General features: G+C 46.5%; 3 protein-coding genes across 5 annotated transcripts in view; 2 read left to right on the forward strand and 1 right to left on the reverse strand.

Moving 5' to 3' along the window:
* The window catches only part of LOC113426808 (transient receptor potential cation channel subfamily V member 2-like), a 31260-nt gene extending 25979 nt beyond the window's left edge, over window positions 1–5281 (forward strand). The window contains exons 14-16 of the mRNA XM_087969750.1: window positions 587–699; window positions 2435–2547; window positions 4859–5281. Coding sequence (XP_087825876.1) covers window positions 587–699; window positions 2435–2547; window positions 4859–4968 — 336 coding nt within the window. The 3' untranslated portion in view covers window positions 4969–5281. The remainder of the gene's footprint in view (window positions 1–586; window positions 700–2434; window positions 2548–4858) is intronic.
* A 5138-nt stretch (window positions 5282–10419) lies between these two features.
* HASPIN (histone H3 associated protein kinase) lies at window positions 10420–13748 on the reverse strand. The gene is given in 2 exon segments (XM_026692228.2): window positions 10420–12579; window positions 12582–13748. Coding segments are annotated over 2 exon segments (2784 nt in total). The 5' UTR covers window positions 13584–13748; the 3' UTR covers window positions 10420–10797.
* Window positions 13749–21025: 7277 nt separating this feature from the next.
* The window catches only part of P2RX5 (purinergic receptor P2X 5), a 37596-nt gene continuing 33643 nt past the window's right edge, over window positions 21026–24978 (forward strand). The window contains exons 1-3 of one of the 3 annotated variants that reach the window (XM_087970374.1): window positions 21026–21476; window positions 23741–23891; window positions 24822–24893. In XM_087970374.1, the coding sequence (XP_087826500.1) occupies window positions 21340–21476; window positions 23741–23891; window positions 24822–24893 (360 nt within the window). In that variant the 5' untranslated portion in view covers window positions 21026–21339. The remainder of the gene's footprint in view (window positions 21477–23740; window positions 23892–24821; window positions 24894–24978) is intronic. The other 2 variants (XM_087970282.1, XM_087970344.1) reach the window with 2 other exon arrangements.

Raw genomic sequence — 24978 nt, forward strand, 5'->3', positions numbered from 1 at the left:
TATCCATCTATCTATCTATCTATCTATCTATCATCTATCTATCTATCTATCTATCTATCTATCTATCTATCTATCTATCTATCTATCTATCTATCTATCAATCATATATCTATCTATCTATCTATCTATCTATCCATCCATCCATCTATCTATCTATCTATCTATCTATCTATCTATCTATCTATCTATCTATCTATCTATCTATCTATCTATCTATCAATCATATATCATATCTATCTATCTATCTATCTATCTATCTATCTATCTATCTATCTATCTATCTATCTATCAATCATATATCATATCTATCTATCTATCTATCTATATCTATCTATCTATCTATCTATCTATCTATCTATCTATCATATATCATATCTATCTATCTATCTATCTATCTATCTATCTATCTACCGACCTAGATACATACATACATACATAAATACATACATACATACACACATACATGCATATACCCACATATCCATCCTTCCTTCTTTCCTCCTTCTCTCCCTTCTTCCACCCACCCCGCTCTACCTCCCTCCATCTCTCATTTATAAGTTCTGTCCACCAACCACTCTCTTTCCAGAGAGCCATCGCTATTCTGCAGATAGAGAAAAAACGGATCTGGTCCTGCAAAAAAACCCAGGGAGACAACCGTTTCATCCTCATCGAATCCGAGGACAAGAGGAGGTTTTTTCGGTAAGTTTAACCACGTGCCCAATTGGGGTACGAAACACACGTCATTTCAGAAATGGACCCTCCCTGGTTCCCTCGAGCATAAAGAAAGGAAGGATGGAAGGAAGATGAGGAAGGAAGATGAGGAAGGAAGGAAGGAAGGAAGGAAGGAAGGAAGATGAGGAAGGAAGATGAGGAAGGAAGGAAAGGAGGAGGGAGGGAGGGAAGGAAGGAAGGAAGATGAGGAAGGAAGGAGGGAAGGAAGGAAGATGAGGAAGGAAGGAAAGGAGGAGGGAGGGAGGGAGGGAGGGAAGGAAGGAAGATGAGGAAGGAAGATGAGGAAGGAAGGAAAGAAGGAGGGAGGGAAGGAAGGAAGGAAGGAAAGAAAGAAGGAGGGAGGGAGGGAGGGAAGGAAGGAAGGAAAGAAGGAGGGAAGGAAGGAAGAAGGGAGGGAAGGAAGGAAAGGAAGGAAGATGAGGAAGGAAGGGAAGGAGGGAGGGAAGGGAGGAAGGAAGATGAGGAAGGAAGGAGGGAAGGAAAGAAGGAGGGAGGGAAGGAAGGAAGGGAAAGAAGGAGGGAGGGGGGGGGAAGGAAGGAAGGAAAGAAGGAGGGAGGGAGGAAGGAAGGAAGGAAAGAAGGAGGGAAGGAAGGAAGAAGGAGGAAGGAAGGAAGGAGGGAAGGAAGATGAGGAAGGAAGGAAAGGAGGAGGGAGGAGGGAGGGAAGGAAGGAAGGGAAGGAGGGAGGAAGGGAAGGAGGGAAGGAAGGAAGGAAGGAAGATGAGGAAGGAAGGAAGGAAGGAAGATGAGGAAGGAAGGAAGGAAGGAGGAAGGAAGGAAGGAGGGAAGGAAGGAAGGAAGGAAGGAAGGAAGGAAGGAAGGAGGAAGGAAGGAAAGAAGAGGGAGGAAGGAAGGGGAAGGAAGGAAGGAAGGAAGGAAGGAAGGAAGAAGGAGGAGGGAGGGAAGAAAGAAGGGAGGGAAGGAAGGAAGGAGGGAAGGAAGATGAGGAAGGAAGGAAAGGAGGAGGAAGAGAAGGAAGGAAGGAAAGAAGATGAGAAGGAAGATGAGGAATGTAGGAAGGATATCCGTGCTTGCAAAATTCTGTGGCTGTAATCTTATAACAAAAAACTAGCATTAGCGTTCCTAACTTTGGGCTCCTGGTCTGGACTACCTCTAAGGGCTGGTGTGAATTGTCTACAGGTGTGCTTGAAAGGAATTTTGACTGGGTTTTACTTTGTGTGTGGGGAGGGAGGGTTGCAGCCTAAGAAATTGTTGGGTGTGTTTGAGACAAGAAAGGAGTACATACAGGTAGTTCTTGACTTACAACCATTCCTTTAGTGACCATTCGAAATGGCCCTGAAAGAAGTGACCTCAGGACCGTTGCAGCATCCTGCTGGTCACGTGATCAAAATTTGGACACTTAGCCACAGGCATGTACTTCTGACGGTTGCAGAGTCCCAGAGTCATGTGATTCCCTTTTGCAACCCTTTGACAAGCAAAGTCAACGGGGAAGCTGGATTTGCTTAATGACTACCATGATTCACCTAACGACAGCTGTGATTCACTTAACATGACAACCATGGCAAATGGGGTGTCACTCACTTAACAGCTGTCTGGCTTAGCAGTGGAAAGTTTGGGCTCAGAATAGAATCACAGAGTTGGAAGGGACCCTGGAGGTCTTCTAGTCTAAACTCCAACCCATTGTGGTCATAAGTTGAGGATTTAATGTGTCCTGCTCATAACTCTTGGGATCTTTTTCTAGAGTAGAAGAGGTGAATTGGGAAGACTGGACTGAAAAACTCGTCCTTACAGAAGAACCACGTTTCTGGAAGAGTCATCAGGTAGAAGAAACCATGTTTCTGGACAGTTCGTCAGGTAAGAACGGTACCGCAGCGGTGTCAGGAGTGGGCAGCATCCCCACGTCATTGTGATTGTCTAAGCTGTGGGTTGGGTTTTATGGAGTGGCCTTGAAGTGAAGGTATAGAATAGGTGGAACCTGGCTTAATAGTGGTAAGTGCAAGAGGGAAGTTACAGTCTTACTTGGACTTCAGTAAGGCATTTGATAAAGCAGACCACAACCAACTACTTGATAAGATAGAAAACTGTGGGTTAGTAGACAGCATCACCACCAGATGGATTCATAACTGGCTGACCAACTGCAGCCAACGTGTAGTCCTCAATGGAACTGCATCTACATGGAGGGAATTATGCAGTGGGGTACCCCGAGGCTCTGTCTTAGGCCCAATACTCTTCAACATCTTTATCAATGACTTGGATGAGGGGATAGATGTGGAACTCATCAAATTTGCAGATGACACCAAGCTGGCAGGAACAGCCAACACTCCGGAAGATAAAGGCTTAAGATACAGAAGGATCTTGACAGACCTGAATGTTGGACGCTATTTAACAAAATGAAATTCAATGGTGAATTTTATCACAGGCAGTTTTTAAGAAGAGACTGGACAACCACTTGTCTGAAATGATATACGTTCTCCTGCTTGAGCAGGGGGCTGGACTAGAGGACCTCTAAGATCTTTTCCAACCCTGTTATTCTGCTATTATTATTATTATTATTATTATTATTATTATTATTATTATTATTATTATTATTATTATTATTATTATTATTATTATTATTATTATTATTATTATTATTATTATTATTATTATTTTGCCTTGGTGAATATTGCCTTAGCAGATGGCAGTGTAGTTCCATCGAACTCGAAACAGTTTGGCAGAATTCGAGGTAAACTTAGCAGCTCCTTTTCCAACTAGGTAGTCCTCAAGATATCATCACTTTGTGGCCAAAATGACAACAGACCGACCTTGGGGCTGATGGTTCTGATGGCCACTTCCCTCTAACTTTGGATGCATCGGCAGTTTCCAGCTGTCACATGGCCGTGATATACAATGGTCTTGCCCAAATCTGGTACTCCTGGTTTGCTTAATGACCATGGCATTCTCTTAACAACGGCCACAGAAATGGTCCCAAAATCAACAGATCCATTTTTTAACCGTCATGGGGAGAATCTAAAAACCGTCATTATGGTCAGAAGGTGAGGAGCTCCCCAAAATACTGCAGTTCCCAAAAACTTTGTACTGGTAGTCCTCAACTTATGATCACAATGGAGCCCCAAGTTTCTGTTGCTCAATGAGACAGTCGTAGAGTGAATTTTGCCCCATTTTTCTAACCTTCCTTCCCACCGTTGTTAAGTGAATCTTGGCAGTGGCTAAGTTAGTAACACGGTTGTTGAGTGGATCCGGTTTTCCTGTTGACTTTGCTTGTCTAAAGGCCGGCAAAGTGGGGTCATGTGATGCCCCAGGGGATACTGTAATGTTCTGTCTCACCTGTGGCCACAAAGTGAGAGTCCAAATGTCCAAAGGAAAATATACAAACAGAAAAGACCAGAAACAACAGAGTTAACTTTCCTTTGTCTGAATTCGTCGTTGGCAGTTTTCCCAGAAGCTGTCAGCCAATTATGATAATGAGCAGCACTATAAATCAGAGATGAATTCCAAACAGGATAAATTGTCCAACTGCAAACGCAAATCAACAAGTTGATCCGAACAGGGCTTCAGAGCTAACACGCCTCCTTATATTTCCTGAAGGGGCGTGTCAGTCTCTTACTCAGTCCCTGATTCGACGTCTCCTTCCAGTTTGTGCTTGACGTTTCTGCTTACGTCTGTTCCTTGCATCAAACCAAGATTCTTCGGTTTGATCTTCATCCAAGGGCTCTGGCACATTCTCCTGATTATCTGCCGACACAGGTGTAACTAATGAGGAAGGTCCGGGAGAGGATGAAGATTCCGAAACTTCCAGCAAAGCAGGTTCAAACCCCAATGCCCTATCTTCCTCTTCCTCCTGACTCCCATTTGTGTCACTCAACAAGGCAGGCTCAAACCTTTAATCTTCCTCATCACTCGAGCCTATGTCTTCTGACAGAGCAGGTTCAAACCTCCTAGTCACAACACTGTCATATCATCATAAATGCGAGTCACTTGCGAAGCGTCCGAATTTCGATCACTTGACCATGAGAATTGTGAAAACTGGTGATAAGTTGGTTTTTTTCAGTGCCGTTATAAACGGTCCAATGAATGGTCGTAAGTCGAGGGCTACTTGCGAAGCACTGCTTAGTGTGGTAACTTGACCTAATCGCTCGTTTCTTGACTTCCCCTGTTACTCCAGTGTCGAAAATACGGAGATGGGTGTCCCAAGCCATGTCCCGCTTGTCTCCCTCGGAGCAGCAGGAGGGAGAAAACGAAGAGCGGGTGGTGATGAAGATCGTAGGACCGTAGGAGGAGAGGAGGAGTCACCAGGAGGAGGAGCGAACGGACTTCGCTTCATGGAGGAAGAATATTGCGTGCGTCTCAGTTAAAGCGGCACAGAAGTTTTCTGGGAATGAAACCCAGCACCAGTCAGATTCTTCTTCCTTCTTCCTCATCCTTCTTCTCCTTTTCTCCTCCTCCTATTTTCTCTCCCACTCCTTCCCCTCCTCCTCCTCCTCCTCCTTCTCCAGCCCAGTCAGGTTGTTCTTCTTCCTCATTTTCCTCCCTCTTCTTCCTTCCTTCCTTCCTTCCTTCCTTCCTTCCTTCCTTCCTTCCTTCCTTCCTTCCTCCTCCTTCCCTTCTCCTACTCCCTCCTTCTTCCTTCTCCTTTCCTCCTTCCTCCTTCCTTCCTTCCTTCCTTCCTTCCTTCCTTCCTTCCTTCCTTCCTTCCTTCCTTCCTTCCTTCCTTCCTTCCTTCCTTTTTTCCCTCCTCCTCCTTCCCTCCTCTTCCTCCTCCTCCTTCTCAATGAGTGTGTTTCTTGGGGGATTGTTTTGTTTGCAATAGAAATGGGTTAAGGTTCCTTCCTTCATGGGTTTACAGACAGTGTATCGGTTGGTTTACCACTTTTTTTTGTGCATCCATTTCATAGTCTCCATTGTAGTTATATTACATAATAGCTCATATTATCAATCAACAATTATATAGCCTGATATCATTATTAAACAATCATTTGACTATAATTTTTATTAATTCATACTTTAACGAGATAACTATAGTTTACTTAATTTATTTTATAGCAAATCATAAAGTCATACCAAGTCTATCTTAATAAAATTTTATAAAGATAGTATCAAAGAAAAAAAAGAAATATGTATTCATTGTTTCCTAAAATTCTAAATATTCTATTATTATATTTTATTATCTAGCCATTGATAGAAAAGGTCCCAAATTTCATAGAATTGTTTATCTTCTTGTTCTCTAATTTCAAATGTCAATCTACTCATTTCAGCACATTCCAATATTTTCTTAATAATTTCTTCCTGTGATGGTATTTTCTCACTCTTCTTGTTTTTATGTTTTATGTGTTTTTGTTTGTTGTTAAAACTAATAAAACTGTTATAAAAAGAAAAAAAAATGGGTTAAGGTTGAGTTTTGTTCAAGAAAATAATAACATTCTGTCTGATATGCATTGGTTTCGATCTTCGGTGTCCTTCCCAGAGTCGTTGCTGTGAAAGGGGCATCACTTTAAATTTAAAATAAAAGAAGACGGGCAGGACAAGAACTCATGGATGGAAACTAATCGAGAGAAGCAATCTAGAACTAAGGGAGAAATTTCCTGCCAGTGAGGACAATTAACCAGTGGAACTGCTTGCCACCAGAAGTTGTGGTTGGTGCAACACAGGAGATTTTTTGAAGAAGAGATTGGACAACCGTTAGTCTGCAATGGTATAATAATAAATGGAGATATAACAAAGGCATTTGGAATCACAAAAGGAGTCCAACAAGGGATGGCCATTGTCACCTCTGCTCTTTATTTTGATACTAGAGACACTATTCATAAAAATTAGGAATAATTCAGAAATACAGGGAACAAAAATTTAAAAAGAAGAGTATAAACTACAAACATTCGCGGATCGTTTGGGTTTTTTTTTTATTGAAGAGCCACTAGGAATCAGGCTCAATCTTGATAAGAGGAATTAGAAAAAAACTTCCAACCTGTTATTCTATTCTATTCTATTCTATTCTATTCTATTCTATTCTATTCTATTCTATTCTATTCTATTCCATTCCATTCCATTCCATTCTTCTGTTCTATACAATTCTCCATTCCATTTAAATTCCATTCCATTCTATCGTTTAAAACTTATTCTATTATATTATTCTCTCCTCTTTAATTCCTCTTCTCAGATTTGGAATAAACCTGTTTGCTGCTCTGGGCAGTCGACTCTCCAGCCCCTGGAACCTTTTGGGATGTTGGTGTGTGATTCTGTTCTGGCTTTGCAATACTGCAATACACTTCACCTCTGATAAAATTATACCTTTCTCAACAAATGGAGCCAAGGATTGTTTTTATTTAGAGTTTTAAGCGGCGGCAGGTTTGACAGTTGTTGATTTGATTTTCCAACTCTAAGGATTATTTTTTCCACTCTTCTTCTAGAATGTCCCTTCCATTATTTTGCCTCCTGCAACATAATAAAAAAAAAATAATGCAAACCTTGGCTGACCAATCTTTTTGAATTGGTCCTTTGAATCTGGAGTTTCTCAACCTTGGCAGTTTTAAAGTCCATGGACTTCAATTGTGGGACTTGAAGTCCACGTGTCTTAAAGCTTGCAGGCTGGAGACTTCTGGGAGTGCAAGTTCACCCATCTTGAAGTGCGCTGGGCAGGGAACTCTGGGAATTGAGGTGCTCATAGCGTAAAGCACCCTGGCTGGGGAATTCTGGGAGTGGAAGTCCTCCCCTCTTAAAGCATGTTGGCTGGGGATTGTGGGAGTGGAAGTCCTCCCCTCTAAAAGGATGCTGGCTGGGGAATTCTGGGAGTGGAAGTCCTCCCCTCTTAAAGCAGGCTGACTGGAGGATTCTTGGAGTGGAAGTCCTCCCCTCTTAAAGCATGTTGGCTGGGGATTCTGGGAGTGGAAGTCCTCCCTCTTAGAGCATGGCTGGCTGGGGAATTCTGGGAGTGGAAGTCCTCCCCTCTTAAAGCATGCTGGCTGGGGATTCTGGGAGTGGAAGTCCTCCTCTTAAAGCATGTTGGCTGGGGATTCTGGGAGTGGAAGTCCTCCTCTTAAAGCATGTTGGCTGGGGATTCTGGGAGTGGAAGTCCTCCCTCTTAAAGCATGTTGGCTGGGGAATTCTGGGAGTGGAAGTCCTCCTCTTAAAGCATGTTGGCTGGGGGATTCTGGGAGTGGAAGTCCTCCTCTTAAAGCATGTTGGCTGGGGATTCTGGGAGTGGAAGTCCTCCTCTCTTAAAGCAGGCTGGCTGGGGATTCTGGGAGTGGAAGTCCTCCTCTTAAAGCATGTTGGCTGGGGATTCTGGGAGTGGAAGTCCTCCCTCTTAAAGCATGTTGGCTGGGGGATTCTGGGAGTGGAAGTCCTCCCATCTTAAAGCAGGCTGGCTGGGGGATTCTGGGAGTGGAAGTCCACCCCTCTTAAAGCATCCTGGCTGGGGAATTCTGGGAGTGGAAGTCCTCCCCTCTTAAAGCATGGCTGGCTGGGGGATTCTGGGAGTGGAAGTCCTCCCCTCTTAAAGCATGGCAGGCTGGGGGATTCTGGGAGTGGAAGTCCTCCTCTCTTAAAGCATGCAGGCTGGGGGATTCTGGGAGTGGAAGTCCTTCCCTCTTAGAGCATGTCTGGCTGGGGAATTCTGGGAGTGGAAATCTAAGTATCAGTAAAAAGAAGCAACAAAATCAGCATTAGTCAGAGGCTTGCAAAAAATATGAGTCGGTCACCAAGAACTTTGATCCCAGCACCGAGGGGATGCTGCCATGGTTGTTAAGTGTGAAAATCGGTCATAAGTCAGTGCCATTCTAACTCTGAACTGTCATTAAATGAACTGTTGTACATCGAGGACTCCCCGTAGACGGTCCCCAGCACGGCAGCATCTTCGTTGCAATGTTGTTTTTCCAATGATGTGTGTTTCCTTTCCTCTCGCGGCTAAGTAGATTGGCCCCAGTGAGAATTCAGAAGCATTTAGCAAGGCTGAAAGGTTTGTTTAACCCACGATTTGCACTTAAGGTTTAATTACCGCACACTTTGTCACACAGGGGGAAAACATGAGGAATGTTCCTTAGGGAAGAAAGCAAAAATCCAGGATGGGCGAAGTGTCAGGGAGAGAAGCAACTTAGATCTAAGGAGAAATTTCATGATAGTTAAAACGATTGATCGGTGGGACAACGTGCCTCCAGAAGTTGTGAAGACCGTTCCAACACGGGACGTTTTTAAGAAATTGGGACCGCCATTTGTCTGAAAGGTTACAGGGTTTTCTGCCTAAGCAAGGGGTTGGACTAGAACCGAGATGGCGAATCTATGGCAGGCGTGTCACAGGTGGCACGCAGAGCCATTTGTGCCGGCACACGAGCTGCAGGCAAACTTGCCTCACTGCACATGTGCGTGCCTCACAGCTGATTTTTTGGCCGGTTTGAGGCCCTTTTTGGCCTCCCAGAGGCTTGAGGGAGGCTTCTGCAGGCTTTGTAGGCGAAAACTAGCCCGTTTCGTCACTTCCGGTATTTTTGGAAAAACAGGAAGTGACAAAACAGGGCTAGATTTTGGCCTACAAAGCTTGCAGAAGCCTGCAGAAGCCTTCCTCAAGCCTTTGGGAGTCCTCAAACAAGCCGAAAATCAGCTTTGAGGCGCAGTGCAGGTAAGGGGTGGGTGGTCAAGGGGGGATTGCGCGCACATGTGTAGGGGATGGGGGCGCACATTGCCTTCTGGGTGCTGGCATGCAAGTGCGAGAGTGCAAGCGCACGCACAATTTTTGGCACAGGAGCCCAAAAAGGTTAGCCACCACTGGACTACAAGATCCCCAAGGTCCCTTCCAACTGTTACTTTAATTCTAATTCTAATCTTCAGGATTGCCAAACTAGGTTATCTTGCCCTGCTGGTTAGCCTCACTTAATGGGAAATCTTGGCTTGTCTGAATCAGCTTTAACCTGGGGAGATTAGGAAAAAGAGCAGGGGGAAATTGCAACAGAAATTTTGGGTTCAATTGTGGTCATAAGTCAAGGACTACTCACAGCACATGTACATAGTCATGGAAAATGGCACAGCATACAGGTTTACCATATTATTAAATTTTATTTTCAACCATAATCCCATGACAATATAAAAATAACTTTTTTGCAGCTGAGCTGAACTCTTGGTGACATTATCAATGCATCCAAGTAGTTTTCATACAGAACTGGCTTGCCAATGTCTTTTTTTCTACAATGCCTTTTTTCCCCCAACTTCCTGGTCTAGTTTACAGGGTAGTCCTCGACTTACAACAATTAAGCCCCAAATTGCTAAATGAGACCATTGATTTTGCCTCATTTTACCACCTTTCTCGCCATGGTTGCTAAGTGAATCACCGCCTCTGTCAAGTTAATAACACGGTTATTAAGTGAATCTGGCTTCCCCATCAATTTTGCTTGTCAGGTCACAAAAGGGGATCATGTAACCCCGGGACATAGCAACGGTCATAAATATGAGTCAACTGCCAAGCATCTGGATTTAGATCACATGGCAATGCAGATGTTGGAATGGTTATGCAAAAAATGGCCTAAGTCACTTTTTTCAGTGTCACTGTAACTGCAAACAATGACTAAACAAATGGTTGTAAGTCAATGACTAGCTCCATAGCCCTGGGAGTACAGCCCTTACTTACAGGTCACATAACTACTAACCAGGTCCAACCAAGCTTAGCAGCTGTTTCTGAGATCAAACTGGGTTGCTGCACCCAGTTAAATTATCATATTTTGCAATCAATTGAAAAGGATGGAGGTTGGGCAACATAGAAATGTTTATTTATATAAAAAGCGCTCATCAGATTTAATACTGCAAAAGTAAAGCTGGCATAATTTTCCGAGGTTTTGTTACAAAAAGATTGTGCTTTATTTTAAAACAAGCCACAATAATTAGGAAAATATGAAGGGGTTTTGTAATAGGGCAAATTTAAAATTAATTAAAAAGTTTTGGAGTAAAAATGTTTTTGTGGGGGGCTGGGGTTCCCCCTCTAATTAAACATAACGCAAAGCAACACAGCCAAGCCACTCTGACAATAACATGGTTTTAAAAATGGGGGTACCATGTGTGAAATTGTTTTTTCTGAAGCGTCTGAGGCGGCTTAAAAACTCTCCCTCAGTCCTCCAAGCTCAGGTTTATTCACTGGAAGAAAGCCCCTAGCTTAAGCAGCTCAGTGGCCGACTTGAAGTTGAGAACATTTGCAGAGAACCTCCTGAGTTGTTTCTGTACATGCTTCAGGGAGGAAGTGGTGGCCTTTTTTTTGTAAGTCACCTCTTTTAAAAGTTTGTCCGCTAAATAGTGAAGCCAAAGAATGTTGCTGTGGGGGAAATAATCGGCCCAGTTGTTTGCGTTCTCTTCTCTCATCTGTCTATAAATATCGAACTGGTAATCCCCTCCCCCTTGGAAAACTTCTTCGTCGGTGGAAAGGTCACAAAACACCGTTAAACCGTCCCTCTCCAGCCTGGAAAAAGTGTAATCAATAATGTTCACCAGAATGCCGTGAGTGGGAAGGACGTGGACTTCGCCATTCAAGGTAATGGCCACTTCTTTTAAGCTGGTTTTCCTCACCAGCACATTGCCCCAATGTAAGTCTCTGTGTTCAAAGCGGAGGGCTTCTTCGGCGACAGCCAGCGAAGCCGTGACCTGGTGCAGGATGCTTTTTGCCGAATTCACCGAACTCAGATGCCGGTTCCTCATGTTCTCCAGATCTGTGCCTCCAAATTCAAACTCCAGGACCATGAAGAGTTGCTGGTCGCTGAAGAAATCTGGCCTGTTGTTTTCGGACTGCCTCAGCTGGTGGTATTCGTCCCACGCGTTCAAGAGATGCTCAGGATAAGTGCCTTGGACACAATGAACGGAATATAACCGGATAAAACCCGAGGTTCGGTTAACTGCCTCATCGGCGAGGAGGCTCAGTTCTTTGGAAATGATGATTTCGGGCAAGATTTCGGTAAACGTCTTCTGCGGTTCGCCGTTGACTCGCTCGCTCCCTTCGATCGGGATTATTTTTAAAGCCACGGTTCCCCTTTCAGTCTCGGTTTTGAAAACCTCCCCAAACACCCCTTCCCCGATTTTTTCACACTTCGGCATCTTTTCTTGAGAAATCCACTCCTCAAAAGGGACAGGCCCCTCCTGCTGGCATTCCCTGTAGACTTTTTCAGCATCTGTCAAAGTCGTCTCCAAGATGGAGAGAGAGGTCATGGACGACAGCAGCACCATGGAGGAAGACGGACAGATGGAATAGCCCAGCTTTTGGGTGAAAGGGGTATTGCAAGCCTTGGGAAGAGGAGACTGGACCGAATAATAGGTGGCGGTGCTACCGTTCAGGCTTTCGGCCTCGGAGAGGATTTTCTTCTTTTTATGGAGGGAAAAAGAAGCCCGGATTCTACGCCACAAGCTGGAATTTTTGAGGGAGGAGTCCAAAGGTAAGAAAGAGACGGAAAGTTGGTCTTCGATCTCATGCCACTTCAGCCGTTCCTGCAGGAGGAGAGAATCAGCTTGCTGTTTCCAGCCTGTGTTTTGCCCATGTGCCACTCGATCAACTTTCTGGCGCCCCCAACGGTTCAAACTGAAGCCGCTAATGCAAGCTTTCCGGCCAGTCCCTCCAGGATTACAACCGAGGGCCACTCGGTGGTTGTTCCTGGAATCGGAGGTTTTAGGCAGGACGTGGGGAGATTGGGCCAGGAAGAGCTTTTTCTTCTTCAAGGAACGGGAAGCCTTTTGCTTTCCGGCGGACCGATTCGCCAACCAGTTCAAAACCACCTGATTATCCAGAACCACAACTGGCTGGAACGGGAGGCTGTTTGGAACGATACCGTGGTCGCTCGCTCCTTCCGAAATCCTACAGCCAACCATCTCCTCGGGAGGACTAACGTCCTGAGCGAAGCTCAGTTCTCGCTCCCCACCAAGAAAAACGGCCTCTTTCGGGGGAAAGAGTGCAACTTTGCCATCCTGCATTCTGGCTTGAAGTTGGAAAACGCCGCAAATAGGGCTTCGGGCTGCAGGGCTCGCTTCCATCGACGATGACGGCACCGGAGCACAGTCTCGATCGGACCCCTGGTCCGGCCTCTGCTCTCGCCTGACCGGGAGGCTTCCATCCCACTTTGAGACTCGCAACACTGCCAAGTGCTTTGGATGGGAGAGCCAGTCGTCTCCCTGAAACACTCCGGATGCGCAAGGTCCATCAGGGAACCGCCCTGCAGCGACTTCTGGGGATGCAGTCTGGCCTCCTCCGGGCTGAAGAGCTGCAGAGTGTCTCCCATTTCCTGCCCCTCTGCGTCCATCTTCAGCATGCTCAGGTCCAGGAGGACCCCATGGTGGGACTCCCGGCGGCCTTCTCGGAACACTTCCCGCGTGGGGTGGCAACCCAGAGGGTGGGAGATGGGGCTGTGGGGGTCTTTCTCCTCTTCTTCCTCCTGGGGGTCCACCTCCTTGTGGCCCCCAATGGGGTCAGGAGGGGCCACTCGGGAGTGCTGCACAGCAGAGGGCCCCCGCAGACGAGCGGGGCCCTTCTCGGGCCGTCGACAGGTGACGTTCCTGCGGAAGGGGGTGGCGGGCACGAAAGAGCAGCTGCTGTCGCTGATCTGGCTCCCTTGGGGGGGAGGCTTGTTCTCCTTGGGGGGGCCCCGGTTCTTCCTCTTCTTGCCCCCTTTCTTGGCGGGGGGCGGACGGGCCTTGCGGGCCTTGGCGGGCGGGCGGAAATCCGGGTCGTGGTCGTGGTCGTCGAGGGAGGAGGCCGAAGAGTAGGAGGTCCCCCCGGAGGAGCTGGTGCTGAAGAGGCGCTTGGGGTCGGCGGGGGGCGAGATCCAGGGGGCCGCCCGCGGCAGGAGCCTCAGCCCGGCCTTGCCTCCCGCTCGTCCTCCGCGGCTCGCTCGCCCCCTCAGCCCCGAGTAGGTCCTCAGCAGCCGCGGCCGCAGTTGCTCCATGCGAGCGGAGCCTCCCAGCCTTCCGCGGAGACACCGAAAGGGGGGCCGGGGCGGAGGAGGAGGACCCGACTCCCCCACCCCAGCGAACGACCTCCCCGGCCCTCAGCGAGGCCGAGCGGGGCCTCCGAAGGCCGCGCCCGCCGCCATTTCAAATTCCCAAACTCTCGCGAGGGGATGCGCCGGCTCTCGCGAGAGTCGGGCGGGCGCCCACGTTGCCGCCCGCGCGGCCTCGACGTCTCGCGGGAGGCTCGAGGCCGCGCGGCGCATAATGGCCCTCTCGACGTCTCGCGAGATCTGCGGCTGTGAGGCACTGAAGAGAATGAAACTGACATAGAGGAAAGGGAGTTTTTCCTCTCTCGATGCGAGACGTCTGGTTTGGATTTGACAGTATAAGATGTCGGTGAGGTTCTCCATTTGAGGGGTCCAAAGGAAGGGAAGTTTGCTTCAAGGCCGGCAGCGTTCAAGCGTACTGCAGTATTTTTTTTCACTTGTTTGTTCTGGTTTTTTTTATAATCTCCTGCGCCTGCGGAGGAAGAACAGCGGGGACAACCAGAGCAAATGATGTGGGGAACTGAGTTGCTCATAGAGGAAAGGAGAAAGCAGGAAAGGGGAAAAAGGTCCTCCATTTGAGTGGTCCAAGGAAGAACTGCGGGGAAAACTGGCAGCAGGACGTGGGAGCTCAAAGGGTTGTGGAAAGGGAACTTCACGAGGACAGTGGTGTCACCCAAGCAGGAAAAGCCCAAAGGGAACATCAAGCCAGCCATAAAACAAACTTGCATAGGAAAAGAAATCAAATAAAAGGTATTAAAGAAGCCCTTTAGACAAAAGCCCAAATAATTAAGAAAACTAAGGAAACAAGAAAAGAAAACCCTTACAAACACAAGACATGCCAAATCAGCAAAACAAACAGACAAAAGACACAAAATATATTGCAAAGGAGACAGATAGGAGATTGCCACAAAACAAATATAAGAAACCATTAAGAAAAAAAAAAAGATTAGGACGAAACCGATAACCCAATCAAACCACCCCGCAAAGTTTGCCTTCTGTACCCCGCGGAGTTTACCCTCCGGCGGAAATGAAGACAACCCCTGACAGGATTTAAAACATTAAGAAATACAAACACAAGCACTCACACAAAAGGAGAAAAGGTATAAAAAATCAGGGACTTATACAAAGCTAGCTAGCCCAGGAACGCAGACTTCTTGCTATCTCTCGCCTTCCTGAAAAATAAAAAGATCCAGCTTTCAAGCAGTTGTCTGTATCCTTGCACCGGAGCTCTCCCAGCGGGAAAATCGAATCCTCAGAAGAAAGGCATTTTGACAGCCTTTAACAGGGTTTTATACTTGCAGGAAGTTGGACGTTTATTCTATAGTTTTTCAACCCTGGCAACTTTAAAATAGGTGGACTTCAACTCCCAGAATTCCCTGAACAGCCATCTTAATTTTCCCAAGGCTGAAAAACAGATTTTTTTCCCTAGAAGAATGAAAATATTTTGGGAAATATTAAAAAAAGCAGACATTTCCGTAAAGGATAAATGAAGAAACATGTTTTTTAAGAGTCAGAAAGCAGCCCCCAAGTCTTTCTTAATAGCCCACAGCAGATGCCAGCACTGAAGAGCTAAAGAGCTTATTGAAAAAGGAAGACAAGTATCTAGATAGCTCTATTCATAAGCAAAGCAAATACTGCAGGCAGAAAGCCATTCAAGAAAAGGATACTTCGAAACTGCTTGCAGCGAAGTTTGACCGTTAACAAAGAAAGAATAGTAGGATTAGAAGCAGCCCCCTTACCCAAGATCCAACACAGGACGAAAGCCATTAGCCACAATAGGAATAGCCCAACTCCCTTTCAGAACACAAGCCCCCTCATTGCACCACTCCAGAGCCGTCCAAACTTCACTTGGGAGCTCAGATAAACAATAAGGCAGAGGTTGACCAAATTAGCTCAGAGAAGCACCTAGGATTTGCATTTTCTCTTTTGCCTATAGAGCCAGCTATGACCCCTACATGACCCCACATAGGAATCTGACAACAGCCAATAGAATATCAAAGGACATGTTCTTGCACAGGAACAGGGAGCTCATGGACAATGCCCAAAGTTGGTATAAACACCCCCCCACCCCAGTCTAAACTCCATTTGGTCAGCTGTCCAGAATCACGTGGTTCTGCTTCGTCAATAAACCATCTTTCCAATCAGCCTCCTATGTTTCCATCGTCTTTCTCCCAGATGGATATTTCTTCCCACACTGGTAATCCTCGATTTACAACCCCAATGAGCCCAAAATTTCTGTTGCTAAGCAATACTGTTTGTTGCTCAGTGAGTTTTGCCCCGTTTTTACAACCTTTTCTTCTGCCATTGTTGTAAGTGAACCGCTGCAGTTGTTCAGCTAGCAACACAACGGTAAAGCGAATCGTTTCGGTTGTTAAGTGAGTGACACGGTTGTTAAGTGAATTCTGGCTTCCCCATTGATTTCCCTTGCCAGAAGGTCACAAAAGGAGATCCCACGACCCCGGGGGATTCTGCGACCATTTTGTGAAGAAGCGAAACGTCTTCAAGGAACAAAGAAAGTCTGGTTGCCTTTTAAAAAAAGCACCTTTGCGATATGTCATAAAATATGTTTTAAACATTGTCAAATTTCAGTTGAGATGCAAGGAAATGCAAGGAAACTTGTAGGTCATCTAGTCCAACCCCCCGCCCAAGCAGGATACCCTACACCATATCTGACAGATGGGAGTCTAGTCTCTTCTTGAAAGCCTCCAGGGATGAAGCTCCCACAACTTCTGAAGGCAACTTCTGTTCCATCGGTGGATGGTTCTCACTGTCAGAAAATTCCTCCTTATTTCCAGGTTGAATCTCTCCTTGTTTAGTTTCCATCCATTATTCCTTGTCTGGCCTTCGGGGGCTTTAGAAAATAGCTTGACCCCTTCCTCCTCTCTGTGGCAGCCCCTCAAATATTGGAGCACTGCTCTCCTGTCTCCCCTGGTCCTTCTCTTCCCTAGACTAGCCAGGCCCAGTTCCAGCAAAGGTTCATCCTATGTTTTAGCCTCCAGTCCCCTAATCATCTTAATTGCTCTCTATGGGTAAATATATATTTTCCTTTGAGAGCAAGCCACAGAGTTTCATTTTTAATGTGGGCCAAAAGTGCCCACAGTAAAAAAAAAAAATGACAATAAAGGTTATCTTACCTTAAACCTTTATCTCACTTGGTTGGAAACGTTTTGCACAATGGTGCACAATTTCATCCAGCTAAAGGTAGCATGAATATATTAATGAGTGAGTGAGCTGGAAGGTACCTTGGAGATCTTCTAGTCCAACCTCTGCTTAGACAGGAAAGTTTATACCATTACAAGTGGCTGTCCAGTCTCTTCTTCAAAACTTCCAGTGATAAAGCACCTACAACTTCTGGTGGCAAGTAGTTCCACTGAATAATTGTCCTCAGGGTTAGGACTGCTTCTCTCTTTGATTAGTTTCCAACCATTGTTTCTTGTCCTGCCCTCTGGTGGAGAATAATTTGATAGACATGATAGTTTTAGCACTATAGAGAGCCAGTTTCACCTAGTGATTAAGGAACTAGGTTAGAAACCAGGAGATGAGCTCAAGTCCCCCCTTAGCCATGAAAACCATCTGGGTGACTTTAGGCCAATCCCCAGGAGATGGTGAGTTCTAGTCCCGCCTTAGCCTTGAAAGCCGGCTATTCTTTCAACCGTTATCCTTTCCTTCCTTCCTTTCTCTCTTCCCACTCCTTCCCCTCTCCTTCCTCCCTCCCTCTCTCCTTCCTTTCCTCCTCCTCTTCTTTCTTTCTTTCTTTCTTTCTTTCTTTCTTTCTTTCTTTCTTTCTTTCTTTCTTTCTTTCTTTCTTTCTTTCTTTCTTTCTTTCTTTCTTTCTTTCTTTTCTTTCTTCTTCCTTTCTTCCTCTCTCTCTCCCTCCCCTGCCTCCCTTCCTATCATCCTCCCCCTTCCTTCTTTCTTTCCCTCCTACCTTCCACCTTCCTTCCTTCCCTCTCTCTCTCCCTACTCCTTTTTCTTTCCTTCCTTCCTCCCTCACCCTTCTTCCAACCTCCATCCAGGTGCTTTGGAGAATAATTTGGCCCTTCAAATACTGGAAGCCATCTATCCTGTCTCCCCTGGTCCTTCTCTTCCCTAGACTAGCCAAGCCCAGTTCCTGCAACCATTCATCGTATGTTTGAGCCTCCAGTCCCCTCATCATCCTGGTTGCTCTTCTCTGCACTCTTTCTAGAGTCTCAACATCTTGTTTATAGTGTGGTGACCAAAACTGGATGCAGTATTCTAGGTGTGGTCTTACTAAGGCTTTATGGAGTGGTATATGCAGAGAAGAGCAACCAGGATGATGAGGGGACTGGAGACTAAAACATATGAAGAACAGTTACAGGAACTGGGCCTGGCTAGTCTAGGGAAGAGAAGGACCAGGGGAGACAGGAGAGCAGCCTTCCAATATTTGAGGGGCTGCCCCAGAGAGGAGGAAGGGGGTCAAGCTATTTTCTAAAGCACCTTTGAAGGCCAGACAAGGAACAATGGATGGAAACTGGTCAAGGAGAGATTCAATCTGGAAATAAGGAGGAATTTTCTGACAGTGAGAACAATCCACCCATGGGACAGAAGTTGCCTTGGGAAGTTGTGGGAGATTCATCGCTGGAAGCTTTCGAGAAGAGACTGGACTGGATGGAAACTGAAGAAGGAGAGATTCAGCATGGAAATAAGGAGAAATTTTCTGACACTGAGAACAAGCAACCAATGGAACAGAAGTTGCATTTGAACATTGTGGGAGCTTCATCCCTGGAAGCTTTCGAGAAGAGACTGGACTGCATCTGTCAGAAATGGTGTAGGGTCTCCTGTTTGGGCAGGGGGGTTGGATTGGATGACCTACATGGTCCCTTCCAACTCTGTTATTCTATATTAGTACCTCACTTGATCTTGACCTAATCCCCCTGTTCATGCAATTTAGGGTTGCATTGGCTTTTTTGGCTGCTGCTGCACACCGTTGGCTCATGTTTAAGTTGACTTAAGTTGACCCCATTTGTCATTTATAAAAATGACATTGTTCTTCTCTGAAAAGAAAATGCTGAACAGATGGAAAAATTCTAAACCGTTCTGATATTAAGTAAGCAACTGGCAGGTAAAAGTGTCTAACCACAAGTAGAGGAAGTAGCAAGATAAAAGTTTGCTTCGCTTATGCTAGCAAAAAGTAGGTTATGGTTAAACTGTAAAAGTGAGGGAAGGAAGTACCATAGACGGTAGATGTTTTTGATAGGGTGCCAAAAAGGGGACAGGGTTGAGCAAACTTGTATAAGGGGATAAAAATGGGATAAACATATAGACTGGGTGAAACCAGGCTTAATAGCAGGAACTGGGAGCGAGTCTTAGTGGACAACCAGCTAAACAGGAGCCGATGTTGTGCAGCAGCAGCCAAAAAAGCCAATGCAATCCTAAATTGCATTAACAAAGGGATACAATTGAGAGCAAGGGAGGTACTAATACCACTCTATAAAGCCTTAGTAAGGCCACACCTAGAGTCCTGCATCCAGTTTGGGTCACCACACTATAAAAAGATGTTGAGTTTCTAGAAAAAGTGCAGAGAAGAGCAACCAGGATGATGAGGGGACAGGAGGCTGAATAATCGCAGGAACTGGGCCTGGCCAGTTTAGTGAAGAGAAGGACCAGGGGAGACAGGATAGCAGTCTTCCAATGTTTGAGGGGCTGCCACAGAGAGGAGGGGGGTCAAGCTATTATCCAAAGACCCTGAAGGCCAGACAAAGAATAATGGATGGAAACTGAACAAGGAGAGATTCAACCTGGAAATAAGGAGAAACTTTCTGACAGTGAGAAACAATCAACCAGTGGAACAAAAGTTGCCTTCAGAAGTTGTGGGAGCTTCCTCACTGGAGGCTTTCAAGGAGAGACTGGACTGCCCTCGGTCAGAAATGGTGTAGGGTCTCCTGCTTGGGCAGGGGGTTGGACTAGATGACCTCCAAGGTACCTTCCAGCTCTGTTAATCTGTAAGCTTAAAAGAAGACTCCTGAAGGCTAGCCAACTCTCCCTCCCTCCCTCTCCCTCCCTTTCCCTGTCTCCCTCTCCCTCCCTCCCTCCCTCTTCCTCCCTTTGTCTCTCCCCCTCTCCCTCTCCCTCCCTGTCTCTCTCTCTCTCTCTCTCTGTTCTTCCCTGCTGTAATTTGCTGCTTGTTTGACCTCCACCTATAGTACATATATGTTTAGTATATGTTCTTTTGCAGATAAAACCACTATTTATTACAATAGTCTGTTTGCTGTGGTTGCTCCTGGGTTATATCAGGTAGTAAAGCTGTGTGCACTCTTGACACCTGCACTTTCATTGAACCTATGAGCATAAACTGAAACAAGCAGCTGTATTTCTAGATTATGTACCTGCTCTTGTGGTTAACAAGCTAGGCAGCTAGCCTGACTTTGGGGCTGCAAACATTTCCTGCCTTTTTCCCCCCTTATATTTCTAAGCCCTGCCACAGAGAGGAGGAGGGGAGAAGAGGAAGAAAGAAGACGAGGAGGAGGAAGAAGAAGGAAGAAGGAAGAAGAAAGAAAGAAGGAAGAAGAAGAAAGAAAGAAGGAGGAGGAGGAAGAAGAAAGAAGGGAGGAGGAAGAAGAAGAAGGAAGAAGTATGAAGTATGAGATGAAGAAGAAGAAGAAGAAGAAGAAGAAGAAGAAGAAGAAGAAGAAGAAGAAGAAGAAGAAGAAGAAAGAAGGAGGAAGAAAGAAGGAGGAAGAAAGAAGGAGGAAGAAGAAAGGAGGAAGAAGAAAGAAGAAGAAGAAGAAGAAGAAGAAAGAAGAGGAGGAGGAGGAAGGAGGAAGAAGAAAGAAGTATGAAGAAGGAAGAAGAAAGAAGGAAGAGAAGAAGAAGAAGAAAGAAGGAGGAAGAAGAAAGAAGAGAGAGGGGAGGAAGAAGAAGAAAAGAAGGAAGAAGAAGAAAGAAAGGAGGAGGATGAAGAAGAAGAAAGAAGAAGAGAGGAGGAGGAAGGAGGAAGAAGAAGGAAGAAGTATGAAGAAGGAAGAAGAAAGAAGGAAGAAGAAGAAGAAGAAAGAAGGAGGAGGAAGAAGAAGAAAGTAGAGGAGGAGGAAGAAGGAAGAAGTATGAAGAAGGAAGAAGAAAGAAGGAAGAAGAAGAAAGAAGGAAGAAGAAGAAGGAGGAAGGAGGAAGAAGAAGGAAGAAGGAGGAAGAAGAAGAAGAAAGAAAGGAGGAGGAGGAAGAAGAAAGAAGAAGGAGGAGGAGGAAGAAGAAGGAAGAAGAAGAAAGAAGGAAGAAGAAAGAAAGGAAGGAGGAGGAAGAAGAAGAAAGAAGAGGAGGAGGAGGAAGGAAGGAAGAAGAGGGAAGAAGTATGAAGAAGGAAGAAGAAAGAAGAAGAGAAGAAGAAGAAGAAGAAGAAGAAGAAGAAGAAAGGAGAAGAGGAAGAGGAGGAAGAAAGAAGAAGAGGTTGGACAGCCCCTTGTCTGAAATGGTCTAGGGTTTGCTGCCCGAGCCAAAGGGGGTTGGACTAGAAGACCTCCAAGGTCCCTTCCAGCTCTCTTCCGAGGTTGAATTTGAAAAGCCAGCATTTTAAACCCAACCCCCGCAGCCCGGATCTGCAGCAGCGAGCAGGTTTTCGATGGGGCTGGCTCTTCTGCTGCGCTCTCTGCGCAGGCTGGGGCCGTTCCCTGCGCACCTTCTTCTTCGAGGGGCCGCCTAGGCATCCCCTGCGCCTCTGATGCTCTGAGCCCCCTGCCTTCCCCCAGGGATGGATCCGATCGCCTGGAAAGAATTGTGCTGCTCGCTCTTCGATTATAAAACCGAGAAGTATGTCATTGCCAAGAACAAGAAAGTGGGCATTCTCTACCGGCTGGTCCAGGTCTCCATCCTCTTCTACATCGTGGGGTGAGGATAGCTTGGCATTTTATCTTGGGGGAGGGGAGGGGGGAGAATAACTCGGCATCTTCTGCAGGTGGGGAGGGGAGGATTTGCAGCACCGACCCCCGTGCAAGCCCGGGAGCTGCCAGGTGGGAAGGGGGGGAAAAGGGGAGGCGGTGGAAATTGGAGAGGGGAGGGCTTCCTTTACGCGGAGGAGTCTGAAGAAGGGGAAGAGCTTTTTTTTGTCTCCAGGTCTCCATCTCGAACCTGCCTGGTTTGCTCTGGGTCCAAAAGGCTGCTTGGGAAGGAGGAGGCTGCGTTCTGCTGCCATGCGGAGTAGCTACTCACTGGAGGTTTCTGGAGGCAGGTTTTTCCTGTTCGTTCAGGAGGAGAACCTCAGCCCATCTGCATTTTGCGGCTGTGCTGATTCAGTGGAGCTTCTTTCTTCCTTTTTTTTTCCTTCTCTCTCTCTCTCTTTCCTCTCTTAGCATTCCTCTGTGGATTGTCTTTCTGTCTTTCCTTCCTAACTTCCACTGTCCCTCCCTCTTTATACTATTTCTTTTTCTTTCCTTTCTTCCTCCCTCGCTCACCTTCTTTCCTTCCTTCCACCCTCCATCCTTTCCTCCCTCCTTCCTTCTCTCCTTCCTTTCCTCCTCTTCCTCTTCTTTCTTTCTTCTTTCTTTCTTCCTCTCTTTCTCCTCCCCTCCCTCCCTACCACCCTCCCCTTCCTTCTTTCTTTCCCTCCTACCTTCCACCCTCCTTCCCTCCCTCCCTCTTTCTCTCCCTACTCTTTCTTTTTCTTTCCTTCCTTCCACCCTCCGTCCTTTCCTTCCTTCCTTCCTTCCTTCCTTCCTTCCTTCCTTCCTTCCTTCCTTCCTTCCTTCCTTCCTTCCTTCCTCCCATCCTCTCTCTGTCCTTCCTTTCCTCCTCCTCTTCTTTCTTTCTTTCTTTCTTTCTTTCTTTCTTTCTTTCTTTCTTTCTTTCTTTCTTTCTTTCTTTCTTTCTTTCTTTCTTTCTTTCTTTCTTTCTTCTTTCTTTCTTTCTTTCTTCCTCTCTTTTGCCTCCCCTCCCTACTTCCTTCCACCCTCCTTCCCTCCCTTGCTCCTTCTTTCTCTCCCTACTCCTTCTTTTTCTTCCCTCCCTCCCTCTTCTTCCAACCTTCATCCTTTCCTTTCCTTCCTTCCTTCCTTCCTTCCTTCCTCTCTCTCTCCCCACTCCTTCCCCTCTCCTCCCTCCCTCCCTCCTACCTTTCCTCCCCCTCTTTATTTCTTTCTTCTTTCTTTCTTCTCTCTCTCTCTCCCTCCCCTCCCTTTCTTCCTACCACCCTCCCCCTTCCTTCTTTCTTTCCCTCCTACCTTCCACCTTCCTCCCTCTCTCTCTCCCTACTCCTTTTTCTTTCCTTCCTTCCTCCCTCACCCTTCTTCCAACCTCCATTCAGGTGCTTTGGAGAATAGCTTAGCCCCTCAAATACTGGAAGCCGTCTATCCTGTCTCCCCCGGTCCTTCTCTTCCCTGGACGAGGCAGGCCCAGTTCCTGCAACCGTTCTTCGTATGTTTCAGCCTCCAGTCCCCTCATCATCCTGGTTGCTCTTCTCTGCACTCTTTCTAGAGTCTCAACATCTTGTTTATAGTGTGGTGACCCAAACTGGATGTAGTACTCTACGTGTGGTCTTACTAAGGCTTTATGGAGTGGTATATGCAGAGAAGAGCAACCAGGATGATGAGGGGACTGGAGACTAAAACATACAATGAACGGTTGCAGGAACCGGACATGGCTAGTCTAGGGAAGAGAAGGACCAGGGGAGACAGGAGAGCAGCCTTCCAATATTTGAGGGGCTGCCACAGGGAGGAGGAAGGGGTCAAGCTATTATCCAAAGACCTTGAAGGCCAGACAAAGAATAATGGATGGAAACTGAACAAGGAGAGATTCAATCTGGAAATAAGGAGAAATTTTTCGATAGTAAGAAGCAATCAACCAGTGGAACAGAAGTTGCCTTCAGAAGTTGTGGGAGCTTCCTCACTGGAGGCTTTCAAGGAGAGACTGGACTGCCCTCGGTCAGAAATGGTGTAGGGTCTCCTGCTTGGGCAGGGGGTTGGACTAGATGAACTACAAGGTCCCCTCCAGCTCTGTTAATCTGTAAGCTTAAAAGAAGGCTCCTGAAGGCCAGCCAACATTCGCTGTCTCTTGAGATGTGAAAAAAAAACTGGTTGAATGAACTCTAAACAGCACTTGCACAAACTGACCTGTGGGCTATTTTTAATTGCTCAACCTTCGGTCTCTGGCCTCCCCAGGTGGGTCTTCATGGTCAAGAAAGGGTACCAGGAAGTGGACACCTCCATCCAGAGTTCGGTCATCACCAAGGTGAAGGGCGTGGCCTTCACCAACACCTCGGAGATGGGCAAGAGGATTTGGGACGTGGTGGACTACGTCATGCCCCCTCAGGTACAGGTAGACCCCTGCTTGCCACCACAACTCTGGCCACGGTTTCTGAGGCTGTCTCCTCCAACCCTCCAAACTGGTTGGCCTTCAGAGGCTTGGATTTCAGGGTCCATCATTCCCAGCCAGTAACTCAGGGCTGGAGATGGGGGTTAGTGGCTTAATCTCATTAAAAAGTCCAGGATTGGGGAAAAGTTGTGTGCTTTGACTGGCTGAGTTTCTCTGATGACTCAAAATAGAAGATAAAAATTTTCCGGGCTTCCTACAAAATGCCACAGATTCCTTTCATTTCCTTCCTTTTCCCTTCCCTTTCCTCCCTTCTCTCTTCCTCATCTTTCCTTCCTTCCTTCCCTCCTTCCTTCCTTCCTTCCTTCCTTCCTTCCCTTCATTTCCCTTCCTTCTCACTTCCTCATCTTCCCTTCCTCCCTCCTTCCTTCCTTCCTTCTCACTTCCAAATCTTTCATTCCTTCCCTTCCCTTCCCATCCCATCACATCCCTTCTCACTTCCTCTTCCTTCCTTCCTTCCTTCCTTCCTTCCTTCCTTCCTTCCTTCCTTCCTTCCTTCCTTCTTCTTCCTTCCTTTCCCTTCCTTCTCACTTCCAAATCTTTCATCCTTTCCTTCCTTCCTTCCTTCCTTCCTTCCTTCCTTCCTTCCTTCCTTCCTTCCTTCCTTCGCTTCCTTCCCTTCCCTTCCCTTCCCTCCTCATTTCCTTCCTTCCCTCCTTCCCTTCCCCTCCTCATTCTCACTTCCACATCTTCTATCCTTTCCTTCCTTCCCATCTTCCTTCCTTCTCACTTTCTCTCCTTCCTTCCTTCCTTCCTTCCTTCCTTCCTTCCTTCCTTCCTTCCTCCCTCCCTCCCTCCCTCCCTCCCTTCCTTTCTTTTTCTCACAAAATTCTCAAACTTTTTTCCCCCTAATGTCTTCCCTCTCTTTAGGGCGAAAGTGTTTTCTTCGTAATGACTAATATGATTATCACCCCCAACCAGCGGCAAGACACCTGCACTGAGGTAAAGATGGGATGAAAGTTGGTCAAGGTGACGTGTGTGCAAGGAAACGTGTGCAAGCACATGAACTGAGCAGTGAGGAGCATAG

This window comes from Notechis scutatus, chromosome 1 (genome assembly GCF_049901735.1).
Source record: "Notechis scutatus isolate UNSWTSFEM ecotype Mainland chromosome 1, rNotScu1.2, whole genome shotgun sequence".
NCBI lineage: Eukaryota > Metazoa > Chordata > Lepidosauria > Squamata > Elapidae > Notechis > Notechis scutatus.